A 23,160-nucleotide genomic window follows, 5' to 3' on the forward strand; every position below is an offset into this window, starting at 1 on the left:
TCGGTCTAGTGGGTGAATTAACATAGGTAATGTTTTATTCATTCCAATAACTCCTCATTTAGGAGTTTAATTCCAAAATGAGATAAGTCACCATTTCAGTGTTTATACAGCTAGGGAGAAGAATGCATGCCAGTGAAGGGATGTTTGTAATTAGTGGAGCTCTCCCAGGGAGGTACAGAGATTTTTTTTTAATGATGCAATAATATTTTGGTTGAATACCCTGAGGCTTCTTTGGGCAATGTTATTATATTTTATTATTGTTATACTTAATGTATTTGTTTTGAGGTTTTGCTGTTCTGTTTGGCTTCTTTTATTCTCCTAAATGTTCGTCATGCCTTTGTTTGTTGTGCTTTTGTGTGTGTGTGTGTGTGTGTGTGTGTGTGTGTGTGTGTGTGTGTGTGTGTGTGTGTGTGTGTGTGTGTGTATGATACCGTGATACATTTTGTAAAAACTGAAATCAAATATCCCAATCATAACCACTACACATTTTCAAAACATTTTCTCTGTATAGATGGTAATGCCCTTGGTTAATTACTTGCTTGAAGTTTGTGTATTTTGTATTTGTAGCGATTTTCCTTTTTACCGGTTAGCATTGTAGAATCCCAGCCTATAGACCAGAAGCCTAATATTATCTCCAAAGCCTGATATAGATGCCAAAGGGCTTCCCCTTTGGCATAGCAGTGGATGCTTGGTCCTCGTTGGCATAGCAGTGGATGCTTGGATCTCGTTGGCATAGCAGTGGATGCTTGAGCCAGACCAGGCTCAAGGTTAAAGTACACTGGGGGCTCGTCCAGATCAGGTTTCGCAATTGGGGGAGGGGCAGTACCATGTTTAGTATAATAGTGATAGTATGGTCAGGACAACTCAACCCTTTTCCATTTTCCTCCCGGAATTTCCCCCAGTGAGGGGTGGGAGAGGCTGGACGGCAGACAGCTGGACTTTGAATTTCTCTAACTATAAACTTTCACGACAGCAGACAGCCTAAGTACAAATATAATTTATGAAAAGGCTACTACAGTGAAGTTGGTTTATAGAAGTTGTTGTATGCTATGTGGGGATTATCTGACCAGGTACCATTTGAGTGGGCAAAACCTTACATATACTAAATTATACTAAATTGTTTATAGGGTCAATATAAGTAAAATTATATAGCCTTTCCATAAGAGTATCTTTTTATATTTTTCCAAAAAGAATACAAACAGCCATATTATAAGTTATCCCCCTCACTGGGGAAAATTCCGGGAGGATAAAACGGGCAAGCACCGGGGTGAGTTGTCCAGTATTCGATAGTATATATGTCACTATCGTGGTCAGTATGTCAGTATATGTTCAATATGGTCAGAATCATAGTCAGTATATGGTCAGTATCATGGTCTCGGTTGGATTCAGTGTCGTGGTCAGTATCATGGTCAGACTCAGTATCATGGTCAGTATATGGTCAGTATCATGGTCAGTATCATGGTCAGACTCAGTATCATGGTCAGTATATGGTCAGTATCATGGTCAGACTCAGTATCATGGTCAGTATATGGTCAGTATCATGGTCAGACTAAGTATCATGGTCAGTATATGGTCAGTATCATGGTCAGTGTCGTGGTCAGTGTTATGGTCAGTATCATGGTCACTGTCGTGATCAATATCATGGTCAGTATCATGGTCAGTATATGGTCAGACTCAGTATCATGGTCAGTATATGGTCAGTATCATGGTCAGTATCATGTTTAGTATATGGACAGTATTGTGGTCAGTATATGGTCAATATTGTGGTCAGTATATGGCCAGTATCATGGTCAGGCCTATATGGTCAGTATATGGCCAGTATCATGGTCAGTATCATGGTCAGACTCAGTATCATGGTCAGTATATGGTCAGTATCATGGTCAGTGTCGTGGTCAGTGTTATGGTCAGTATCATGGTCACTGTCGTGATCAATATCATGGTCAGTATCATGGTCAGTATATGGTCAGTATAATGGTCAAGTATATGGTCAGTATCGTGGTCAGTATCATGTTTAGTATATGGACAGTATTGTGGTCAGTATATGGTCAATATTGTGGTCAGTATATGGCCAGTATCATGGTCAGTATCATGTTTAGTATATGGACAGTATTGTGGTCAGTATATGGTCAATATTGTGGTCAGTATATGGCCAGTATCATGGTCAGGCCTATATGGTCAGTATATGGCCAGTATATGGTCAGTATCATGGTCAAGTATATGGTCAGTATCGTGGTCAGTATCATGGTCAGGCCTATATGGACAGTATATGGTCAGTATCATGGTCCGTATCGTGGTCAGTATCATGGTCAGGCCTATATGGTCAGTATATGGTCAGTATCATGGTCAGTATCGTGGTCAGTATCATGGTCAGTATCGTGGTAAGTATCATGGTCAGGCCTATATGGTCAGTATATGGTCAGTATCATGGTCAGTATCGTGGTCAGTATCATGTCAGTCATGATTTACATTCTCATCATCATGTGATTGTAACCTGTGTGAAGCCCATAGAACATGAGAGACCATGCAGGGTTTTAACCCAGTTGGTTTCACACAGGAGTATCTATATGCTTACGTATCCTACTGGGGTTGAGTACTTTGTCCACCACTGATAACAGGAATCCCAATGTGCACAACTTTGAGTTTAACCTAATTCTAGAACACCTTTATCTCTCTTAAAATGTCAAGTACGTTGCATATGCTGATTAGGGCATGAAAGTACTCATACATTATGTCCCCGACTCCTGGCGATTAGAATTTCCATTTCAGGCTGAAGTCGCCTGAAACGAAACAAGGCATGCTGAGTGTAGAGCGTTGTAAAGGTTACTCAGCCTTATCTGTGAATATGCATAAAGACAACGAGATTTTGCTCAAACCATGGCCACTAGTACAAAGGTAAGCTACAAAACCTCTTGATGTTGCACTGCAGCTTTTGCTGTGGGCATTCTGCTGGAATGCACAGCACACAGCACCTCCTAGAGGACAATCCACGCTACAACATCTAGTCATATTACATAGAATGGTCTACTCTACACTACAAGAGTGGTTCTCAAACATTTTCAGGATAAGGACCCTCACATTTATATGTTATTGGCCGTGGACCCCCATCTGAAAACGCTTTGTGCCAGTGACCGCGTATACGATCCTTTTGGCCCCTGGGAGTCACCAGACCCCATGCAGTTTGATAACCACTGCCTACAAGTGTGTGGCTGTCCATCCTTAACATTTTCAAATGATATATACTGTAGGCAAATACTTAACTTCATGCAATATGTTTTTCTCCAAATGTTTATTTTCTTTTTACCAACAAGTGCAGATTTGGTTAAACACTCCTTTTTATTGCTACATAAAGAATCTTTTTTTATCTATCCTTTTCATTCTAACAGCAAAAAATCAACCATCATTGTGCAAAAAAGAAAAAAGTACAATATTAATATATACTGGTTATGTTTCCTTCTCTAATGGCTTAATTCATCCACTGACACTGACACTGAACTGTTTAGATGCTTAAACCAACAAAATAAGAAAATTGCTTAGAAAAACAACAAAAAAACAAAACAACTATATGGTTATCTGAACACTTGGGATTATAAATAGTAGGCTACAATCGAAAACTGCTGCAGCTTCACTTTACACTGCTGTGTTGTCCATCTGAGAGCAATGGTGCCCCCTTGTGTACAATTGTAATGAACTGTTTGACACATTCAAACAGCATAGCCTTAAAAATACAGAAAGGCACACGCATTCCAACAGAACTCATGCACAAAGGTTTAAAACATAGGAAGGGATCTTTGTGTCTGTTAAATACTGATTCCACGGCAAGCACTGAAGTGTGTTGTATGACAAGTATGTGTATTTTAACACAGTAAAATCCTGTGTTAATAATTATATATCCATACAAATGTAACCAAATGGACCTGTAAGCATTGTAAAGTGTTGTTATAATAGCTCTATATTCCTTGTCTGTTCAGTAACAGGGGTCTGCCCAGAAATTGGAACTGGAACACTATATATTTGAACTTGAAGCAGACACATTTTCTCTGTGGGGTTCTCTCTCCTGATTGGATGAAATTTGTATCCCGACCTGAAAGGTATTTTCTGTTTTCTAAAGAGCTCAGTGGCCTTGTGGTTAGACTAGAGTGCCCTGAAACTGGGAGATCAGGGTTCAATCCACCGGGCCGGGTCATACAGACTATACAAAAGGGACTGAGTGACTCCCTGTTTGGCACTCAGCATCAAGGGTATGAAATCCCTCCCTGGTGGTCATGTCCACTGTCTGGGTGTACTTGTTCATCATGGCTGGGGGACATCAAGCTACATCACACTACAGAAACAGGAGATAGGCTTCAAGGTTACTTAAAGAGCTGGAAAGATGGGGAGACCACTGTCACTGAACAAACACTCTATGGCAGTGGTTCTCAAAGTGGGGTCCAGGGACCCTCAAGATTCTTTGAGGTGGTGCCAAATGGACCGTTACAGGTCCATTTGGTTCCATTTGTACACTCTTTAGAGTGTTACCACGTTACCACCACTGTTCTACGGCCATGAATACTATTGGAATATACAACTTTAACCATTGCAACAAAACAAAACAAAAAAAAGTTTTGAACAAAAACATAATGTGCTCGTCTCTTGAAGGGACATGGCGAGTGCCATCAGGTGTGTGGGACCACAGCCAGCCAGCCGGTGGCTCTACCCTCCGCTGTCTGAGTTCTGGGCGCTCTGCACCGGTCTGGGTTTGATCAGACGATTGTACGACAGCGCTGTCATCACCTGCGAACCAAAATAGCATCACGTGTGTGGGAGTCATTTGCACATTATGCCACCCTGCGGGCTCTGGAGAAACTGGACCCCTAAATGCTCCGGGTCGGTCGGCTCACGTCATCGTATGTTTGACTGTCAGGTCTTTCCTTTCAGTGCGGAGAAAAGTTCAGAAACGCAGGAGATCTTTAAAAAGTTAAATTTTTAGATGTGTGGGTGGATATAAAGCTTTGTTTGATTGGCTAGGCGCCATGGTTTGAACCGGAAACACACATGACACCTTCATATCGTCAAGAAAGCACTTAACTCCGTATATATTCTAACTTTTTGTGTTTTTGTTCGTTAAATGAATGCCTCATCATACTACAGCGTCACACAAAACTAAAAGCATCAAAAGTAGCAGAATATTGAGGTGACACGCTTTGAGCTTGTACTACTTTTGCCGTTTTTTAATTTGAATCCTGACAACATCCTGAATCCTGAAGTAACAGTTTTGGACACGTGAGGTTTCCACGCGACAGTGTTTCCAGTTCACTATTCACAATGTAATGGATGTAGATATGTATTGCTGGTGCCAGAAAGGCCCGTTCCTTGAAAACAACAAAAGCAATCATAACTAGAAATGCACTCTGTCGAGGTGCCAACTTGCGCCTTGCATACATGGCCTACTTGTGCGCAGGCAGAGTGTGCAAGAACTGCTACTAACTAATGTCTATTACACCTGCTGTCCTAAATCCTTTAGACCCGTTATTGACCTTATACCAACCTTGAAATGAACCTTAGTTACGTCACCATGAACAGCAATAATCAACAGCCAATAATGGACCACCATTCTTACCCCGACATACATATACACATATACCCAGCCGATCACCATAGTACCTTAGTTATGTCATCAAGAATGGTGGTTCCTTATTGGCCAGTGGACAACACCAACATACGGTGGACAACACCGACATACGCAGCCGATCGCAGGATTTGCGCGCTCTGCTTGAGCAAGTAATAAAAATAATACTTAACTGTCCTTTTAAACGCATTATGTTAACATGTTGGCTATTAGAAAGCTGTGTTTGTTTCTTCTACTTACTGTGATCATGGTGAGCAGGGCCAACATCATGCCCAGCATAATATACATGTTGTTGGTCAGACCTCCGGCCCATAGAGGACCCAGGATGGTGGCCAAGCCTCCCACTGACCGACGCACACCTTGACTGAAGCCTGGACACACACACACACACACACACACACACACACACACACACAATGTACAGTATTTATGTCCACACAAAGGAAATTGCATACAAGGACAGACATACGTCACGATACAACAAGCAATGAGTAGCGTAGGCATCCTAAGTTCGAAACCCCCTCCAACAACCAGTCCGCGGGCATTTCCACCAAAGGAAACAAAGTTCCCAGTCCACTCCAGCATTGCCGCCCACTGTCAAATAGCTCTCCGTATATATCGTAGCTGATCCCATGGGCCCAAAATCCACCCACTGTTGTTCTGACAGCGGACAGACACATCTGTAGAAGGCCAGGTCCGACGCCTCTCTTCCCAGCCTGTAGGTATACTCACGGGAGGGGCCGCCAGGCAGAGTCAGTATACTCCATCGGTGAGCAGCACCTTTTGTATGCAAGCTTTCAATCGTGTTGAAGCACACAGTCCAGAGGTTGCAAATGCATCTTAAATCTGCACCCACTACATTAACGGTGGTAGTTACAACGGAGCAGTTTAACGTCGCGCGCGCACACACACGTGCACACACACACACACACACACACACACACACACACACACAAAAGTTAAGTGTACCCCACCTTGCGTTTTCTCTGCCGTGACCTTGGAGAAGAGGGACACCTGCGACACGGCCACGAACGGGAGGCCCAGCAGCTGCAGAAACACACCCACGATGAAGGCCGTCAGCTCCCACGTATAGCCACCTGAAGGAGGAACCAGGAAGACTGATATAAAAATGCTAGGGCTGTCAAAGTTAACGCACTATTAACTAGTTTTTTTTTTCAATAATATTTTTATTGATTTTTACATTTTATGACAAAGACAAGACAGGAAAAACAAAAACAAACAAACAAAAACAGACAGCTCAACTCAGGCGCGTTGTGGAACACAGGACACAATTATACACTTATACCAATAAAAAACAAAAGTGCAAAAACAATATACAAATATGGACACATTCGCAGTTTGGTGCTTGAAAGTTTAGATGGGTTAACTCCAGAGAAAATAAAAGATATGCATTATACATACATACATAAATACATACATACATACTGTACATAACAATATCAATAACTTTATCAATCAAGGTTAGTGGCATCGCTTCTGTCCAGGAACCCTATGGTCAAGGTGGTAGCTAACTGAGGGCCAACAAATCTCAAATATGGGTCCCATATTTTATAGAAGGTATCTGTGGTGGAGCGTAGCATGCAGGTTAGGAATTCCAACGGCATGCACTGCATGATTATTTTGTGCCAGTCTTTTTTTGTTGGTGGTTTCTCATTAATCCAAGACAACAGAATATTTTTCCTAGCAGCATAAGTTAAGAGATTAAACAGACGTGTATGGAACTTGTCAACAATCTTGTCATCAGGCAGCCCAAGAATCAAACACATAGGGTCAAGTTCAAACTCTATATTAAAGATCTCATTCAACTGCTGCACGATACCCAACCAGTATCGTTTAATCTTATGACATGACCATATACAGTGAATATAATTTCCCTCTTCAGTTTTACACTTAAGACAGAGAGGAGATAGAGTAGGATTCATTTTATGGCGAAGGCTAGGTGAGATCTGTAATCGGTGTATGGTTCTTAGCTGAATCGACCAAGCTCTATTACACACAGAAAGTTTTTTGGCATTTTCAAATATTTCCCACCAAACCTCGTCTGAAATTTCAACCTCAAGATCACTTTCCCATTTCCTCTTAGCATCTTGTGTGTCAACAGTTGTTTTGGATCTCAATATGCCATACAGAATACTTATAAACCCTTTTGTAAAACCCATTGTCAGCACTCTCTCAATTGGAGAGGTAGTTGAATTAGTTGATAGTGTTGTGCGTCTGAGAATGAAATCCCTCACCTGTAAAAATCTGAAAAAATGACTGCGATGTAGGTCATATTTTTGTTGTATTTGATCAAATGACATAAGTGTAGGACCGGTAAAAAGATTTTCTAACGTTGTTATACCGCTATCTCTCCAATAATTAAACCCAAGGTCAGTAAGGCCAGGAGGAAAGTCTGGGTTCCCCTGAATTGAGGTAAGAGGTGATGTTACTTTGGCTCGACCCTCCAAAAGCCTTGCCACCTTCCATGCCTTTAGTGTGTTGGAAACAATTGGGTTTTTACAATATTTCTTTGCTGTTGTAGGATCTCTGAGAAACAAGAGATTCCGGAGAGGACAATCACACTGTGCAGTTTCAATATCTAGCCAAATTGAAGGTTGATCTTCCTCTAACCATGCTGCTACAAATCGTAGTTGTGCAGCTGTTTGATACCATTTTATATTGGGGAGGTCCAGCCCTCCTTCAGAGACAGACAGTTGTAACTTTGCTAGCTTCAACCTGGGCCTTCTCTTGCTCCAGATAAACGAGCTTAACCAGCCCTCAATAACCTTGACCACCTTACATGAGAGGAAAATAGGGACCATCTGGAGTGGATATAATAACCTTGGTAGTATGTTCATTTTAATAAGTGCCACTCTACCCAACCAAGACAGTGGCAGTGAAGCCCATCGATCAAGGTCAGACTTTATGACATCTAGCAGTGGAGTAAAGTTGGCAGTGTACATTTGTTCAAACAGGGGAGTTATATGTACACCCAAATAAACAAAGCCAGTGGGGGACCAGCGAAATGGGAACGGATCAGGGGCGCTCGGAACAGTTTGGAGGATACCCAGTGGCATGGCCTCTGATTTGGAGTAGTTTATCTTAAATCCTGAGAAGGATCCAAATTTAGTAATAGCGTCCATGACACCGGGAACAGAGGTATCTGGTTTAGTTAGGAACAAAAGGACATCATCAGCATATACATTTATCTTATGCTCCCTCTCCTCAACCATAACCCCAGAAATAGCAGGTGATTGACGTATGAACTGGGCAAACGGCTCTATGGCGACGGCAAATAGCAAAGGACTCAATGGGCAACCCTGCCTGTTAGAGCGTTGTAAAGAGAAGTTTTTAGACCTAAGACCATTTGTAAGAACTGCTGCCTGGGGGCCATTATACAGAACTTTAACCCATTTAATAAATGTGTCACCCATACCGAAAATACTCATCGTATGGAAGAGATATGGCCATTCTATTCTATCAAAGGCTTTTTCACTGTCGAGGGAGAGCACCAGACCGGTCCCCTTACGACTATGCATGTACTGGATAATATTAAGAAGCCTCCGTACATTGTCAGAGGAGTTTCGGCCCTTAATGAAACCTGTCTGGGCGAAATGTATGATATCAGGAAGAAACCGTTCGAGACGTAATGCCAATATTTTAGAAAGCAACTTTAAATCGGAATTCAGTAATGCAATCGGCCTATAAGAGGCACACTCTTCAGAGCATTTCCCCTTTTTAAGGATTAGTGTGATATTGGCCTCCCTCAGAGATTGGGGAAGGGACCCTGTTTCAAATGAGTGGTTTATCATGGCTAAATAGGGATCAGTAAATAGATCTTGAAATTTCTTTAAAAATTCACTTCCAAAGCCATCAGGGCCTGGGGATTTACCAGATTGAAGTTTTGTGAGGGCATTACGGATCTCCTCTTTCGTGATGGGGGCATTTAAAATAGTCCTCTGCTCATCTGAGATCACCGGCAGGTCAATGCTGGAGAAGAAATCTTGCATTTTTTGGGGGGCGTCATCACTCTGTTCTGTAGTGTATAATTTTTTATAAAAGGCAGCAAACACATCATTAATAATTTGAGTCTCATAGGTAATATTGCCACTAGAATCCTTAATTGAAACAATAGTCTGTGAATTCTCCCTCTTTTTAGCCAAATGGGCCAAATATTTACCAGGTTTATCCCCCGATTCATATATGCGTTGTTTGGCAAATTTAAGACTCTTATCTGATTGCAAGGACAGCATGGATTCGAGAGCAACACGAGCAGCGGTCACTTCCTTTAGCTTGTCAGCAGTGTGGTCTGTCAGATAGCTGTGCTCTGCCTCTAATAGCCTGTCTTCCAACTGTGTTTGTTGTGCTATCCTCTGCCGCCGCCTACTGGCCGTGAAAGATATGATTAAACCCCTAGAGAAGGCTTTGCATGTTTCCCATAAAATGGTTGGGTTAGATGCAGACCCAGCATTTACCTCATAAAAAACCTTAAATTGAGAAATAAAATGAGAAGTAAAAACATCATTGTTCAAGAGTGTGGAATTGAGTCTCCAGGATCTGGAAAATCTATTTATCTCACGGAAGGAGATTTCTAAATAAATCGGTGCATGGTCACTCACAACTATACTGCCAATTTTGCATGATGTTACAGAGTTAAGCAGGCGTTTGGGTGCAAAAAAATAATCAAGTCTTGAGTGACACTTGTGGGGATTGCTGAAGAATGTATATGCTTTAGAAGAAGTGTTAAATGTCCTCCAAACATCAGCAAAGTCAATATCATTGCATATCGACTCAAGTGTTTTAGCCCGGCTACTAGGTGGACCTACAGAGGGGGGGCATTTATCCAAAAGAGGGCTCATAATCACGTTAAAATCCCCCCCGATGTATTGGTAGTCTGCACTCAATTCCACAAACTCTGAAAATACTTTAGTTAGAAAATTTGTGGGATATCCAGGGGGGCAATAAATATTCATAAAAGTCACAGATTTACCAAACAAAATACCCCTTACAATAACATATCTACCCTCCCTATCTTTTATAACATGTGTGGATCTGAATGAAATGTTCTTATTAACTAAAATAGCAACCCCTCTAGTATTAGAGGCATAGGATGTCATAAAGACATCGCCAATCCAGGTATGTTTAAGTTTAAGCAAATCCTTGCTTTCCTCCAAATATGTCTCTTGTAAAAAAGCAACATGAACATTTTCTTTTTTGATTGGACAGCACTGTTCTCCGCTTAACCGGTTTATGCAAGCCCCTGACATTCCAAGAACATATTTTAAGATTATTTAATGACATCCGTCATGGCAAAATAAATAATGAAAAATAAAGGAAAAAGGTCCCCTTGGCAATGAAACAATATAAACATCAATATGGCACCACAGTCTCTTTGAGTGTCCAAATAGTAGGCGTACGGGTTGGCCAAAAGTGAAACAAAAACGTGTCCAATCCACATGCTGAGTGAGCAACACACAAAAAAACAAACACACAAAGCTATAATCTAAAACAGCTGAGAAAAAAGTAAAAGTGCTCTTAACGCTAGCTGCTACCCATATAAAATTGGGTCTAGAAAAACTAACCATCCACCAGAAAAAATAAACCTGATGCAGAGCTTCCTTAGTGAGAAGCAGAGAGAAAATAAAACCCCACAGGGCAAAAAGCACCAGTTTGTTGTGCTAACTATCCCGAGCTGTAGCTCGCTTCAATATTCACATAAAAAATAAAAATACATTTCCCATTTATCATAATAAAAGAAAAAAAAATAAGGCTCTGTTGCCTCATAAAATATCTTGTTTTAGCTTAGAGGCATCTGTCCCCAATACAAAAAATACAAAATAAAATAGTGTGCATTGGACTAGAGCTCTAGGCTACATGGAGCGGAGAAACTCAGTCGCCTTCTCTGGGGTGTTACATAATGTTACCTTGCCATTGTGTTTTATGCGAAGCACCCCATTGTGTAGTGTAGAGTATTCCACCTTCTTTGCTTTCTGATGTCGCAGACATTGTCTTGCAATCTAGTTGTTATAGTACTCATCTTTTCAAACGAATCTGGCCAAAACTGCTCCAAGGACATAACACGGCTGACTCACATCAGAAAGAGCGATTTAAAACAAGAAAAAATACGTTAAATGGGAATAATAATGCAGCGAGCTACGAGGCACGTCCTCCCTCTACGTCTGCATACCGGAAGCCCCCACTATTAACTAGTTAACTCACAATCCTTTTAACGGCACTCATTTTTTTTTATGCGCGATTAACGCACTGTGAAGTTTGACAGAATGGTTGAGAGACGCATGCATGTGAATGCAGGCAGTCAGTGAGCCCCGCCTCTCTCCCCCTCTCTCTCTCTCCCAGTGAGTCTACACAATTATAAAACTTTGAAAACATGTTATTTTGATCAACATGGCCTGTTATCTCTCGTAATGGTACCATTGGCCAACATCAATACAGTTCTTTAGTTTGGGTCTGGAAGGCTAAATGTCATCAAATGGTGGTCCGTGGCTCAAATGCAGAATAAATAATGGGCCTTGATATGAAAAATCTTGAAAACCACTGATTTAAGGTATATTTAGAACGTATACAAAATATGCGATTAATTTGCGATTAATCACAGTTAACTATGGACAATCATGCGATTAATCGGATTAAATCTTTTAATCGATTGACAGCCCTAAAAAATGCATCTGCTATCCATTTTCCAATCCATGTTTGGTCACCCATCAGCCATCACCCAAGCACAACATGCATACATTCACACCATCTACCCAGTGCCCACTTTAACTGTCAGTTAAAACAGCAATGACTCCATCTCTTTGTCTTTTTGATTTGACATCTTTATTAACCCATACATAGGACGGGAACTTCTGGAAGCCCTTTTGGGTTATTTTTACCTTTCAGATGGGAACCCCTTTTGGGGTATAGTTGTTGCTATGCAGGCTACAGTTTATAGCAACATAAGTTTGATTTTCAGAAAACTTAGGTCAGGATTTAGATATTTATTTATTTTTTGAATCGGCCTCAGAATCGGACTCAGGTCTAAAACAAATACATGGAAATAAATATAACTGTACATCTGTAAAAAAGGATAAAAGCACAATGAAGCTCAAAGAGCTTATTCCCATTGTGGTCCATGTATTGCTCTTCCGACTTCCTTGGGTCCTCAGCAATACTGTACATCTCAAATGTGTCAATTGCACGAAGTACATACAGATGGACACACACAGATTCCTGGTATTTACATATCATTGCTGTCGAGCAGAAACCTCTGATCTCACGTAAATTAACGCCGTATTTGATCAAACTACAGCGTCACACAAACGCAACAAAAGGAGCAGCAGATCCACTAGCTCAAGCTCCTTACTGGCCTACCAGCATGTGCACTTAAGCCTCTCCAGCTGATCCAAAATGCCGCAGCTCGCTTGGTCTTCAACCAGCCAAAATTCTCACATGTCTTCCCCCTGCTCCGCTCCCTCCACTGGCTCCCGGTCGCTGCCCGCACAGAATACAAAACTCTGATGCTGGCATTCAAAGCAACCAAAGGTATGGCTCCCCCATATCTTGCAAGTATGATTGAACCCTACAAACCCTCCCGCGCACAGCCAACGCAGGGAAGCTGGAAATACCCTCACTAAAAACGCCGGGACAACGCTCCACACGTCCCAAACTCTTCTCCCTTCTGGCTCCAAAACTGTGGAATGCACTTCCCATTGCAGTCAGAACTGCAGCATCACTCCCAATCTTCCGCCGTAGCCTGAAAACCCACCTTTTCAGACTCCATCATGGCCCATAGCACTTACCCTACCCCCTTAGATAGCATTTCTGTTGACTTAGATAGCATTTGACACAGACGACACTTATAGCATGTTATGTAGACAGCACTATAATTGCATTGTATATAGTCATACAGTAGCACGCCATAGTACATATGTATAGCATAGTAGTAAATATGTATAGTTTATACGTATAGTGTATGTATAGTTTCATTATATAGATATTCCACTGTTACTTTCTTAGCTTACGCATGTTTCATGATAAATGCTTTTATGTGATGTATTCCCATGCTTTTGTTCTTGCTTAATGTAAGTCGCTCTGGATTAAGAGCGTCTGCTAAATGCCTAAATTGTAAAATTGTAAATTGAGCATGTAGATCTGCTACTTTTGCCATATTTGTATTTGAATCCTGAAAAGTAACCGTTTTGGACATATGAGGATTCCACTTGACAGATGGATTATCATTGTGATCTACAACCACAATGTTTGTGTAAATGTTTGCCTGCACAGTAAAATGGACCCAGGTCCATTTGGTTAAACTATAAGCAGCAAGCATTCCAATTTCCAACATTCCCACCACAAAAATGCAATTTTAACAATGTTCCGAGTAGTGAAGCAAGCATATTATAACAGTACATGTTTCAAAGGCACCTGTAATCAGTTACCATTTCACTGTAATTAGATTACTTCCAGTAATTATTTCACATTGTATCAAGTTTCTCCCCAGAAACGGACCACTCAACGAACGCCTCCTGTCCAGTGCCTGTCACTCATAATCGTGATGGTAATATAACACACACGCGAACATAAACATGAGATCATGTTTGGCAGCTTTATTGCCTCCTGCTGTTCAATGACATAATTTGCAGGAGACACTCAATTCAACAAGAGCGTAACCTTATATGACTCCCCAGTAGTACCACACAAGCATGCGCACTCGCGCAGGCAAGCATGCACGCAGGCATGCACGCAAGCACGCACACAATCTGCAGTCACCCATTTTCAACCTCAAGTGGTAGAGGAGGCTGAACGAACAGCCAAAAAGACAGCCAAAAAGAACACGCACAAGTATGTCACAAATCAAGAAGTGAAAAAGATTCGCACACCATTTTCTGCTCCCAAATAATTATTTCTCAGAAAATGGTGTACAGATTTGTTTTATTTCTTGACCCATTTTCAACCTATCTTGAGTATCTTCATATAATTGGCTGTCACTAATGCTCATTTCTGTGTCGCAGGCTGTGGACAGTGCAGAAACAAGAACAAAGATTTGTAGTTTTATGTTAGAACAATGGCTTCTATTTCAGCATGCTAAACTAACTTCTAAGACATGACATCATGCAATGATGTCATTGGTTCCTGAGCTGTCCCCAGCTCACCAATGAGATACAGAGTGAGACAGAAATGGTGGCATAGCATAATGACCATTAGTGAGGACCAATTCATGTATAATTTGTAGCCACACGGACCGACATTAAGTAGTTGGGAGTTAACAAGTAGTTGGGAGTTAATGAACAAGTCACCTCGGGGGTCCGTGAGGAAGATGAGGCACCAGACACACGCCACGCAGCAGATGAGCAGGCCGGCGGCGAGCACGGCGCGGTCCGCCACGCGGCTGCTCAGCCAGCGCACGAAGAAGAAGCCCAGGATCACCTCTACGCCACACAGGCCGTACATCACACTGTTCCCCAGCTCCCCCCAGCTGAAGTAACGCTGAGTCATAGGAGTCACCATGGTCTGAGAGAGAGAGGGGGAGAGACAGAGCAAGGAATATTATTTGCAGGCATCTTTTAACTAAACTCAGCAATTTATACTATATACGCCGTATACCTTTCCATATCGTTGCCGTCAGGCAGAAACCTCTTCTCTTCAAATTTTAACTTTTGGGGCTCTCCATCTTATGCCATATGCCATGCCAGTAATAAACATTTTCCGAGAATTACGCATTTAGGAGCTTCCACTATATGCGTAAACGTTATCTTGCGGCCACAACCCACTATTCATTTTGCCAACTCCTATATTTGCGGGTGGAGGTGTGTCTGTAGGCGTGTTGATGCCCTATATTTGCTATCTTTAGCCACAGGTTTAGGACAATGGAAAGTGCCTCTTCAAACCACCCGTAATGCGAATTCTGTTTGATAAAAGAATGCACTCCTTAATGCGCTCCTCTGAGACGGTGAGACCCGAGTTGGAGATGCCTCGGCTTGAGTCATGTAATGTTGCACAACAGCTCAGAGGTCTCGTTCTGTCTTAATTCTCCACAAATCTCTGTGATTGGAATTTTACTATAATCAGCAGTGGCAATTCCTTGTGCTTATTGTGTTTAATTGTCTAGTCAAAGAAGTTATTAGATTTGCACGAGGCTGTGTTGGAGCTACTGGGCACAAAACAACCCGGCCTCTGTATCAAATATAAATATGCTATATTTCAAGGCAGCAACGTGTGTCGCTCTTCCTGTGTAAATCACTGGGCATAATGTTAAAGGTATATTCAGTGATTTCACTTAATTCAAATATCACTTATTTTTTTGTTTTGTTGTGATAATCCTCCCTACTATAGAGTGTGCTGGCGATATAAGGAGTTCCTTCCTGTCCCCAGTTAACCCCTGAGGGTCAAAAAACCTTAGGTTTCGTTTTTGACTCTCTATCCTGATTGGACGAAAGGCTGGGTCCCACAGCCAAAAACGAAACCTAAGGTTTTTTGAGTGAAATCACTGAATATACCTTTAAATGGAGAATGGATCTCTTAAAGGCAATGGCAGGTGGCACGGTGATTGGTGTAATCATTGTAACGCCCACCTATGCATAATGTAAGGGGTAATGGAGGTGTTTTAGGGACTTAGGCTCTGGCACAAGATAACACATTTTACGGGGCCACACCTCTCACACTATACTAAATCCCCAAATTAAGGAGCGAGAGAGAGATGGGGAGGGAGGGACATAGGGGTGGTAAAAACAGGGGTGGGAAATCTTTTGGGGTATGTGATCTACAACGCTTGACAGTTCTAATGGACCACCGTCACCAGCCAAGTCTGATTAGTTATTATAGACTGCTAATGAGGATAATGCACAGAATAATGAATCATGATGTTAATAATAAAGTCTGAATATCTGCAGAGGAAAGTGCTATCGAAATAAATAAATGAATGTCTTTGTCTGATATAATCATAAACACACGTTTCCCCACCTCTGCAGTAAAAGTATCTTTTAATCTATGACTGAAACTTATATACTATTTCAACATTAAAATATCCTCACAAGCCAAGATGAACTGATAGACCTTTATTGATTGAATATCGACCAGCTCAGAGGCCTTGTGGTTAGTGTGTCTGCTCTGAGGGTTGAAAGGTCAGGGTTCAATCCCCCGGCAGAGTCATACCAAAGGACTATAAAAGTGCTTGCCACTCAGCATCAAGGGTTGGACTGAGCGTTAGTCCCTGAGACATACTGGCGTAGTGTAGCCTACTTGTACATCAAGCTGCCTCTTGTGTAGACAGACTAGACACCATCTAGGACCCTTTCCTGCTCTACTGTGAGTGTCCATGTCTCATCCTCGTTCAGCAGTACTGATTCTACTGCAGCCACATGCAGCCGCCTCTTGCGGTCATCTCCCAATATGCCAGATTTCCACACTCTCCTCATTCAATACAAAGGTATTCCAAGCACGTGCCGCAGAGACTTTCAGAACCTGTTCCATTGAGGCAGTCCAGGCACTCAGACATTTGAAGTCGTTGACTATCTCAAGGTGTCTCTGTCCTCCATGTTAAAATGCCATTATTTTGGTTTTCATGTCATTAAAGCTTGAGAATCTTCCTGCACTCCTTTTCTTTTTATTCCTTATTTTTTCCCCCTTAAATTTAGAGTAGCCAATTATTTTACCCCCCTCTTGTTGTTGTGCCAATTAATTCCTCCCCACAACAGATCCAACAGATTTACCTGCCAGTGAGGAGCCCCCACCAGGAGGAATACTCCCCCCGCACGACACTCCCTGCGGAGCCTGCCAAGACTACAGAGTATGTGCAATGACCAATTTCAGCCTCCCCGCCTGGCTTCCCTCCCCTGAACACGGGCCAATTGAGTTTGCATAGACGCCCGACAAAGCCGAATGCACCACGTTGGATTTGAACCCACAAACTCTGCAGTGGTTAAGCCAGGGACTTTACAACTGCTCCACCCGAGTGCCTTGTCCTGCAATCCTTTTCTACTGCTACTAGCGGTTCCCATTATTTCTCTGCTGTGTCTGAGGCTAGGGCGATGTCATCATCTGCATAGTCGAGGTCAGTAATCGTGACAGTATATGCGCTCTCTTAGCTTTCCTCAGGACCAGTGTAAATTCCTGCTACCTGCCACTGATTGAGAGTCTCATGGCATGGTCCATCGACACAATAAACACGACTGAAAAGTCCTAATCTGTGATGTGTGAAACAGCATGAAAGGAGCCCCCACATACTAGCACTGTGTTTTACTAAACTATTAGCACAATGTGTAAAACGATGTCATATTGTTGTCAATCTTGCTCTTCTACATAAAGCCAAACATGGAATAAGAAATAGAGGCTTTAACCTTTGTTTTAGTTTTAAATATTCCAGATATTGGAAGATGCTTCTGAACTCGTTTAACCAATTAAAATACTCATTAAACATAAAATAATGAATAACCAAAAATAGCCAATCTACAAGCTCACAACGTGTCGATGTGTTGTGAGCTTGTAGATAGGCTATTGTCGGTCCATTAATGCTTGCATAGAAGACATGCTGACTTCTATGGAATCCAAATGATTGAAGTCTGCCGTGGCAACAGAAAACTTTAATCCATGTAAACAGCAGAATCTGCAGAAAGAAAACAACTTGCCTGGCCCACACTGGCCCTGGCCCAAGCTAAGACTCACACTTAAGCATTGGCTTAAAGGGGAGAAAGGGTTGTCATTATTTACCGTAGATGTGATGCAGGCAGTGAGTGGATATCATGTTCCCATTACAGTAATTAGTAACGTGCAATAACAAGAACACAATATCGACTCGACTGTATTCCTCTGAGTCTCTGCCAGCTGTTTAATCAGTGTTGTTCTTTTAAAGTGGCAACTTTAAAGCGGCCTTGGGGGTAAGTAGACTCAATTTTGAGGTACTTAGTGTATACCTACCGGTACTTGAGTATTTCAAATGTTTCCAATTGTTTCAATCGTTCTCCTCCAGTACATCTCAGAGGCAAATTCTGTACATTTACTCCAATAATGATTATTTTAATTTTAGTTGCTAGTTAATTTGCATATTTATATTATTGTTACAAAATATACATTATTCAATTAAGCTCTGAATGATTGACCAATTTTGAAAACCTTTGTCCAAAACTTAATTCATTCAAATAAAAAGAAAGTAGCAGATCTGTAGTGGATGTGGTACTTTTGAGTGACACTGTAGTCTGATCAAAGGCATTAATTTACCAAGATTTAGAATAGGAGATAAGAAGTTTCTGCCTGGCAACAACAACGACTTGTAAGAGTAGTATTTCTACCACTGTTTTTGGACCCCCCCCCCCCCCACACACACACACACACTCACACTCACACTCACACTCACACTCACACTCACACTCTGCACTCACCTCCAGAGCAGTCTGGTTGAAGAGAGTAATGAACTGGGCCGTGAGCAGAACCACCACCTCTTCTCGAAGCAACTCTAACACACCAGAGGAAAGATGGAGAGAGAGAGAGAGAGTTTAGTACAGTGATTCTCAAGTGGGCCCAGTGATCCAGAACAGGTGGAGAAGCACTGGCAGTGAGTGGCTGAGATTGAGAAGGCTTCCATGCTTCCACAGTTAACAGTTTTGTATTGGGTTGTGCTTGAAATGTACTACAATTCTCCAATCTGTTAATAAATCAATCAATCAAACTTTCCTACCTAATCTACCTACCTAGATACAGTACCTACCTACTGTACTTACCGACAGTATCTATCTACCCATCTATGATATATTCATTTTTCTCTCCTTTGCAATTTCCCCCTAGCGGCCCTCATAGGGGTCATGTGCCGCACTTTGAAACCCTGTAGTTCATACAGTAAGGCAGTAAGTACAGCAAAACTCCAGCTAGTAGGAGTGAAAAAAGAAGGCATGAAACGGACCTGGTCGCTGCAGATCCGCCAGGGGCTTTTAATCCTCACTCAAAACGTCAGGCATGATCAATAATTCATGGCTATCTCCGCCACTCACTAGAATGCTCTATTATGTGCATTCCAGCATGCTGGAAGGTTCTTCTCCACTTTGAATTGGAGCTACTGGAGTGTACGTTGCCAGCTCTCCTTCAAAGAGCCGACAGAATCAATGGGCAGAATGTTTTGCTACATTATGAATTCTGTATATATTACGTCCGCCAATGTCGACTACGGCAGTCATCCATTCTTCCCCTTCAAAGAGAGTGGGAATCAATAGGACAGGTCTGACACGCACGCACGCATGCACACACACACACAATCCAGTGCTTGTTCATCAATATTGGAACACACACACTACTGGTATCTGATACAAACTTCCCTCGACACTAATCCAATAGGACGCTTGCCTACATATGTATACACACCCTGACACACAACAGACACACTCTGACACTCACTAACACACATCTGACATACGACGGACACACACTAACAAACACTGGAGTTACCTAAGAATACATTTACATAGATTTTTGTATTCATGCCGAAGCTGGAGATTGTGTGTGCGTGCGTGTATGCATGTGTGTGTGGGTTAAATGACTAACAGTGAATATTCTACTACAGTGCATCACAGCTCATGAGCATTAGTAAAACCTCTTCCATCTCGTACACCTGTACCAGGCATTCTCAAACCTTTTAATTTCAAGGACGCCCAGTTTGATATGCATGAGGCTAATCACTCCGATCTGTGTGACCCCAATGCAAGGCCCACTCTCAGGACCCTTTTCCACCAAAATACACTTTGGTTCCAGAACAGGTTCCGTTCTGGAGTCTTGGAACCTTGGTGCTTTCATGGAACTGGCGGCCATTTTTTGGGGTTCCAGTTCCGAACCAACTTTTAGGGTTCTGAACCAATTCATTTTCAGTGGAAAAACTCTGAACTAGTTCAATTATTAGGCAGGAAAAAATAACTGAACCGGTTCGACCTCGGTGGAAAATGGGCCTCGGCGTTACAGACCCTGAAGGACCCCACTTTGAGAACCACTGCTCTAGTCTAAATCATGGGGACCCAAATTAGTGAAAATAGCAGATCTACAAGCTCACAACGCGTCGCTTCATTATCGTGCCGCGATGTGAGCGTGTAGATCGACTATTTTCACTACTTCTTAAACATTTGTTTTCTAATTTATAGAATTTATTTTTATTTTATTTTATTTCTTCATGAAATTATTAAAATTTAAATTACTTAAAAGAAAAAAGTATAGGGACCAAAAACTATTTGTCCGCGACCCACAACTGGGTCCCGACCCAGTGTTTGGGAACCATGTGGTACTCTAGACTAAACCACCTGAGTGTCTGACCGTCTGTCTGCTCACCACTACTGCTGATGTACCACCTGACTGAGTGTCTGACCGTCTCTCTGCTCACCACTACTGCTGATGTACCACCTGACTGAGTGTCTGACCGTCTCTCTGCTCACCACTACTGCTGATGTACCACCTGACTGAGTGTCTGACCGTCTCTCTGCTCACCACTACTGCTGATGTACCACCTGACTGAGTGTCTGACCGTCTCTCTGCTCACCACTACTGCTGATGTACCACCTGACTGAGTGTCTGACCGTCTCTCTGCTCACCACTACTGCTGATGTACCACCTGACTGAGTGTCTGACCGTCTCTCTGCTCACCACTAGAGCTGATGTACCTCCTGACTGAGTGTCTGACCGTCTCTCTGCTCACCACTAGAGCCGAGGTGTTTGAAGACCTTGGCGGCAGACGGAGGCTCTGCTTCAGACGACGTGGACGTGGTCTCCTCGTCGTCCGAGTTGACGGCGCTGTAGGTGTGCACCGCCTCCTCGTCGGAGCCCACCAGCGGCACCTCCTCCTCCTCCACCTTCAGATGCGCCAGCATGACGCCGCCGCCGCCCTCCGCAGCACCGATGGGGGGGAGGTCCCAGTAGAGACCCAGGATGACAAACTGGAGCAGGGTCCACATTAGGCACATGAAGATCTACAACGAGGGAAGGGAGAGAGAGATATGTAGTTCAGAACTCAAGTCTCGGATTGAATGAATATAATTATTTATTGAGCATGAATGTAAACATATTGAGCATAAATATTTATAAGCCTATTTAGCGTCAAGGCTCTGTCTCGTTTCATTCATTCCCTGTAAAGCGTGAAATATGATTTGAGTTGTCTGCCTGAACTAACTCTGCATGTACGTGTAAGGTATAGATTAATTCAACCAGAATGTATTTTCAGGGAAATACACTGAGGGCAGGACCCTTATTTTCAATGATGCCGACGATTACAAGAAGCATAACACAATAGAATCATAATATTGAAATAAGAACAGGATAAAAACAGGTACCGGAAAAGCAAGCAAGGAACAAGGAGTATAGAAAACAATAAAATAATAATAATTAAAAAAACAAAACAATAAGACAAAAAAACAATTATCAATAAAAACAACAAGATTAGCCAGTAGATTTCCCTAGTTCAGTGTAGATCCTGTTGCGACAGAAAAGGACCTTTTCCAGCAAATCTCTAACACCAACATTGTTTTTTTAAGCATTTTGTTGATGAGACCTGTCACACTCAATGTACGAAATATACCGGCAGTCGTATGTATCGTAAATTGTGAAAAGTAAACATGCAGTACCAGTACATTATACGCATTTCAAGTGAGTGGGAACATAATATTTTTGTTTCGTTTTATTCATTGAAATAAGTTCCAGGTGGCAGCTTTAACTCTGAGTTTAACTGCAAGTGTATATGTTATCTCCAAAAAGGACAGCACAGCTGTAGGAAATGAGTAGCACAATAGGCATAAAGACCACAAAAGCATTATTATTATTATTATTATTATTATTATTATCATCATCATTGGGGAACACAATCGCAATACAAAACATGCCATTATAAACATGAGTTAGACTATAATTATTATATATCTGGATTTACGGTGGTTAGGTGACCACCGAACTACAACATGACGTCACGAGCCGCCACCGCTCCAGCCCTTCTCTCTGTTTTTACTCACCACCGCTCAACGTTATTTCAGCTCCGGTGGTCAGCTCACCACCGGAGCGGTGGTCACCTCACCACCGAAAATCCAGACTATGATTAGGCCTTAAGTACGTAAGGTGGTTAATCAGTTCTTTCCCGTCCCATGCCCAAACAGTTCACAAAGTTTCATGAAAATATTATTGTTGAGGGTTCTGAAAATGTAACTTGTAGCTCAGAGATATGGGTCATACACATTTGGAAAAGCTGTGATGTATACACTACAGTACGTGTGGAGACTGTGAAAAGGATTTGTTACGCACTGTCTAGCTTGTGTCCATATTCTGGTCATGTCATTATAGGCGCATATCTTCAAAAAGTTTCAAAAACGCTCGGGTGACACTATAATACAGGACAAATTAATAATAAATTAATACATATTGGTATGTATATATGATACGTGTGTGTATATGTACGTAAGTATATATGCAATACTGTGCATAATAATGAAGTCTAGGTTTGTTTATAATGCACAATGTAAGTAGACATGAATGTAAAAATGTATAATTTGCTGGTTCATTCAATATGAACAGTTGTAAATGCAAAAATTGCAAAGAGACGATCTACA

At 41.9% G+C, this 23,160-nt stretch overlaps 1 protein-coding gene across 1 annotated transcript in view; it reads right to left on the minus strand.

The window, feature by feature from the left end:
- Window positions 1-4,660: 4,660 nt before the first annotated feature.
- LOC310870595 (major facilitator superfamily domain-containing protein 8-like) overlaps window positions 4,661-23,160 on the minus strand; it is a gene marked incomplete at its 5' end in the record, with an annotated part of 29,626 nt that continues 11,126 nt past the window's right edge. Inside the window, 6 exons of the mRNA XM_083781845.1 lie at window positions 4,661-4,770; window positions 5,846-5,976; window positions 6,580-6,702; window positions 14,902-15,115; window positions 18,979-19,052; window positions 21,267-21,537. Of these exons, the coding sequence (XP_083637971.1) occupies window positions 4,690-4,770; window positions 5,846-5,976; window positions 6,580-6,702; window positions 14,902-15,115; window positions 18,979-19,052; window positions 21,267-21,537 (894 nt within the window). The 3' untranslated portion in view covers window positions 4,661-4,689. The remainder of the gene's footprint in view (window positions 4,771-5,845; window positions 5,977-6,579; window positions 6,703-14,901; window positions 15,116-18,978; window positions 19,053-21,266; window positions 21,538-23,160) is intronic.

The sequence above is a fragment of the Protomyctophum parallelum genome (assembly GCF_964188405.1).
Source record: "Protomyctophum parallelum genome assembly, chromosome: 14".
Taxonomy (NCBI): Eukaryota; Metazoa; Chordata; class Actinopteri; order Myctophiformes; family Myctophidae; genus Protomyctophum; species Protomyctophum parallelum.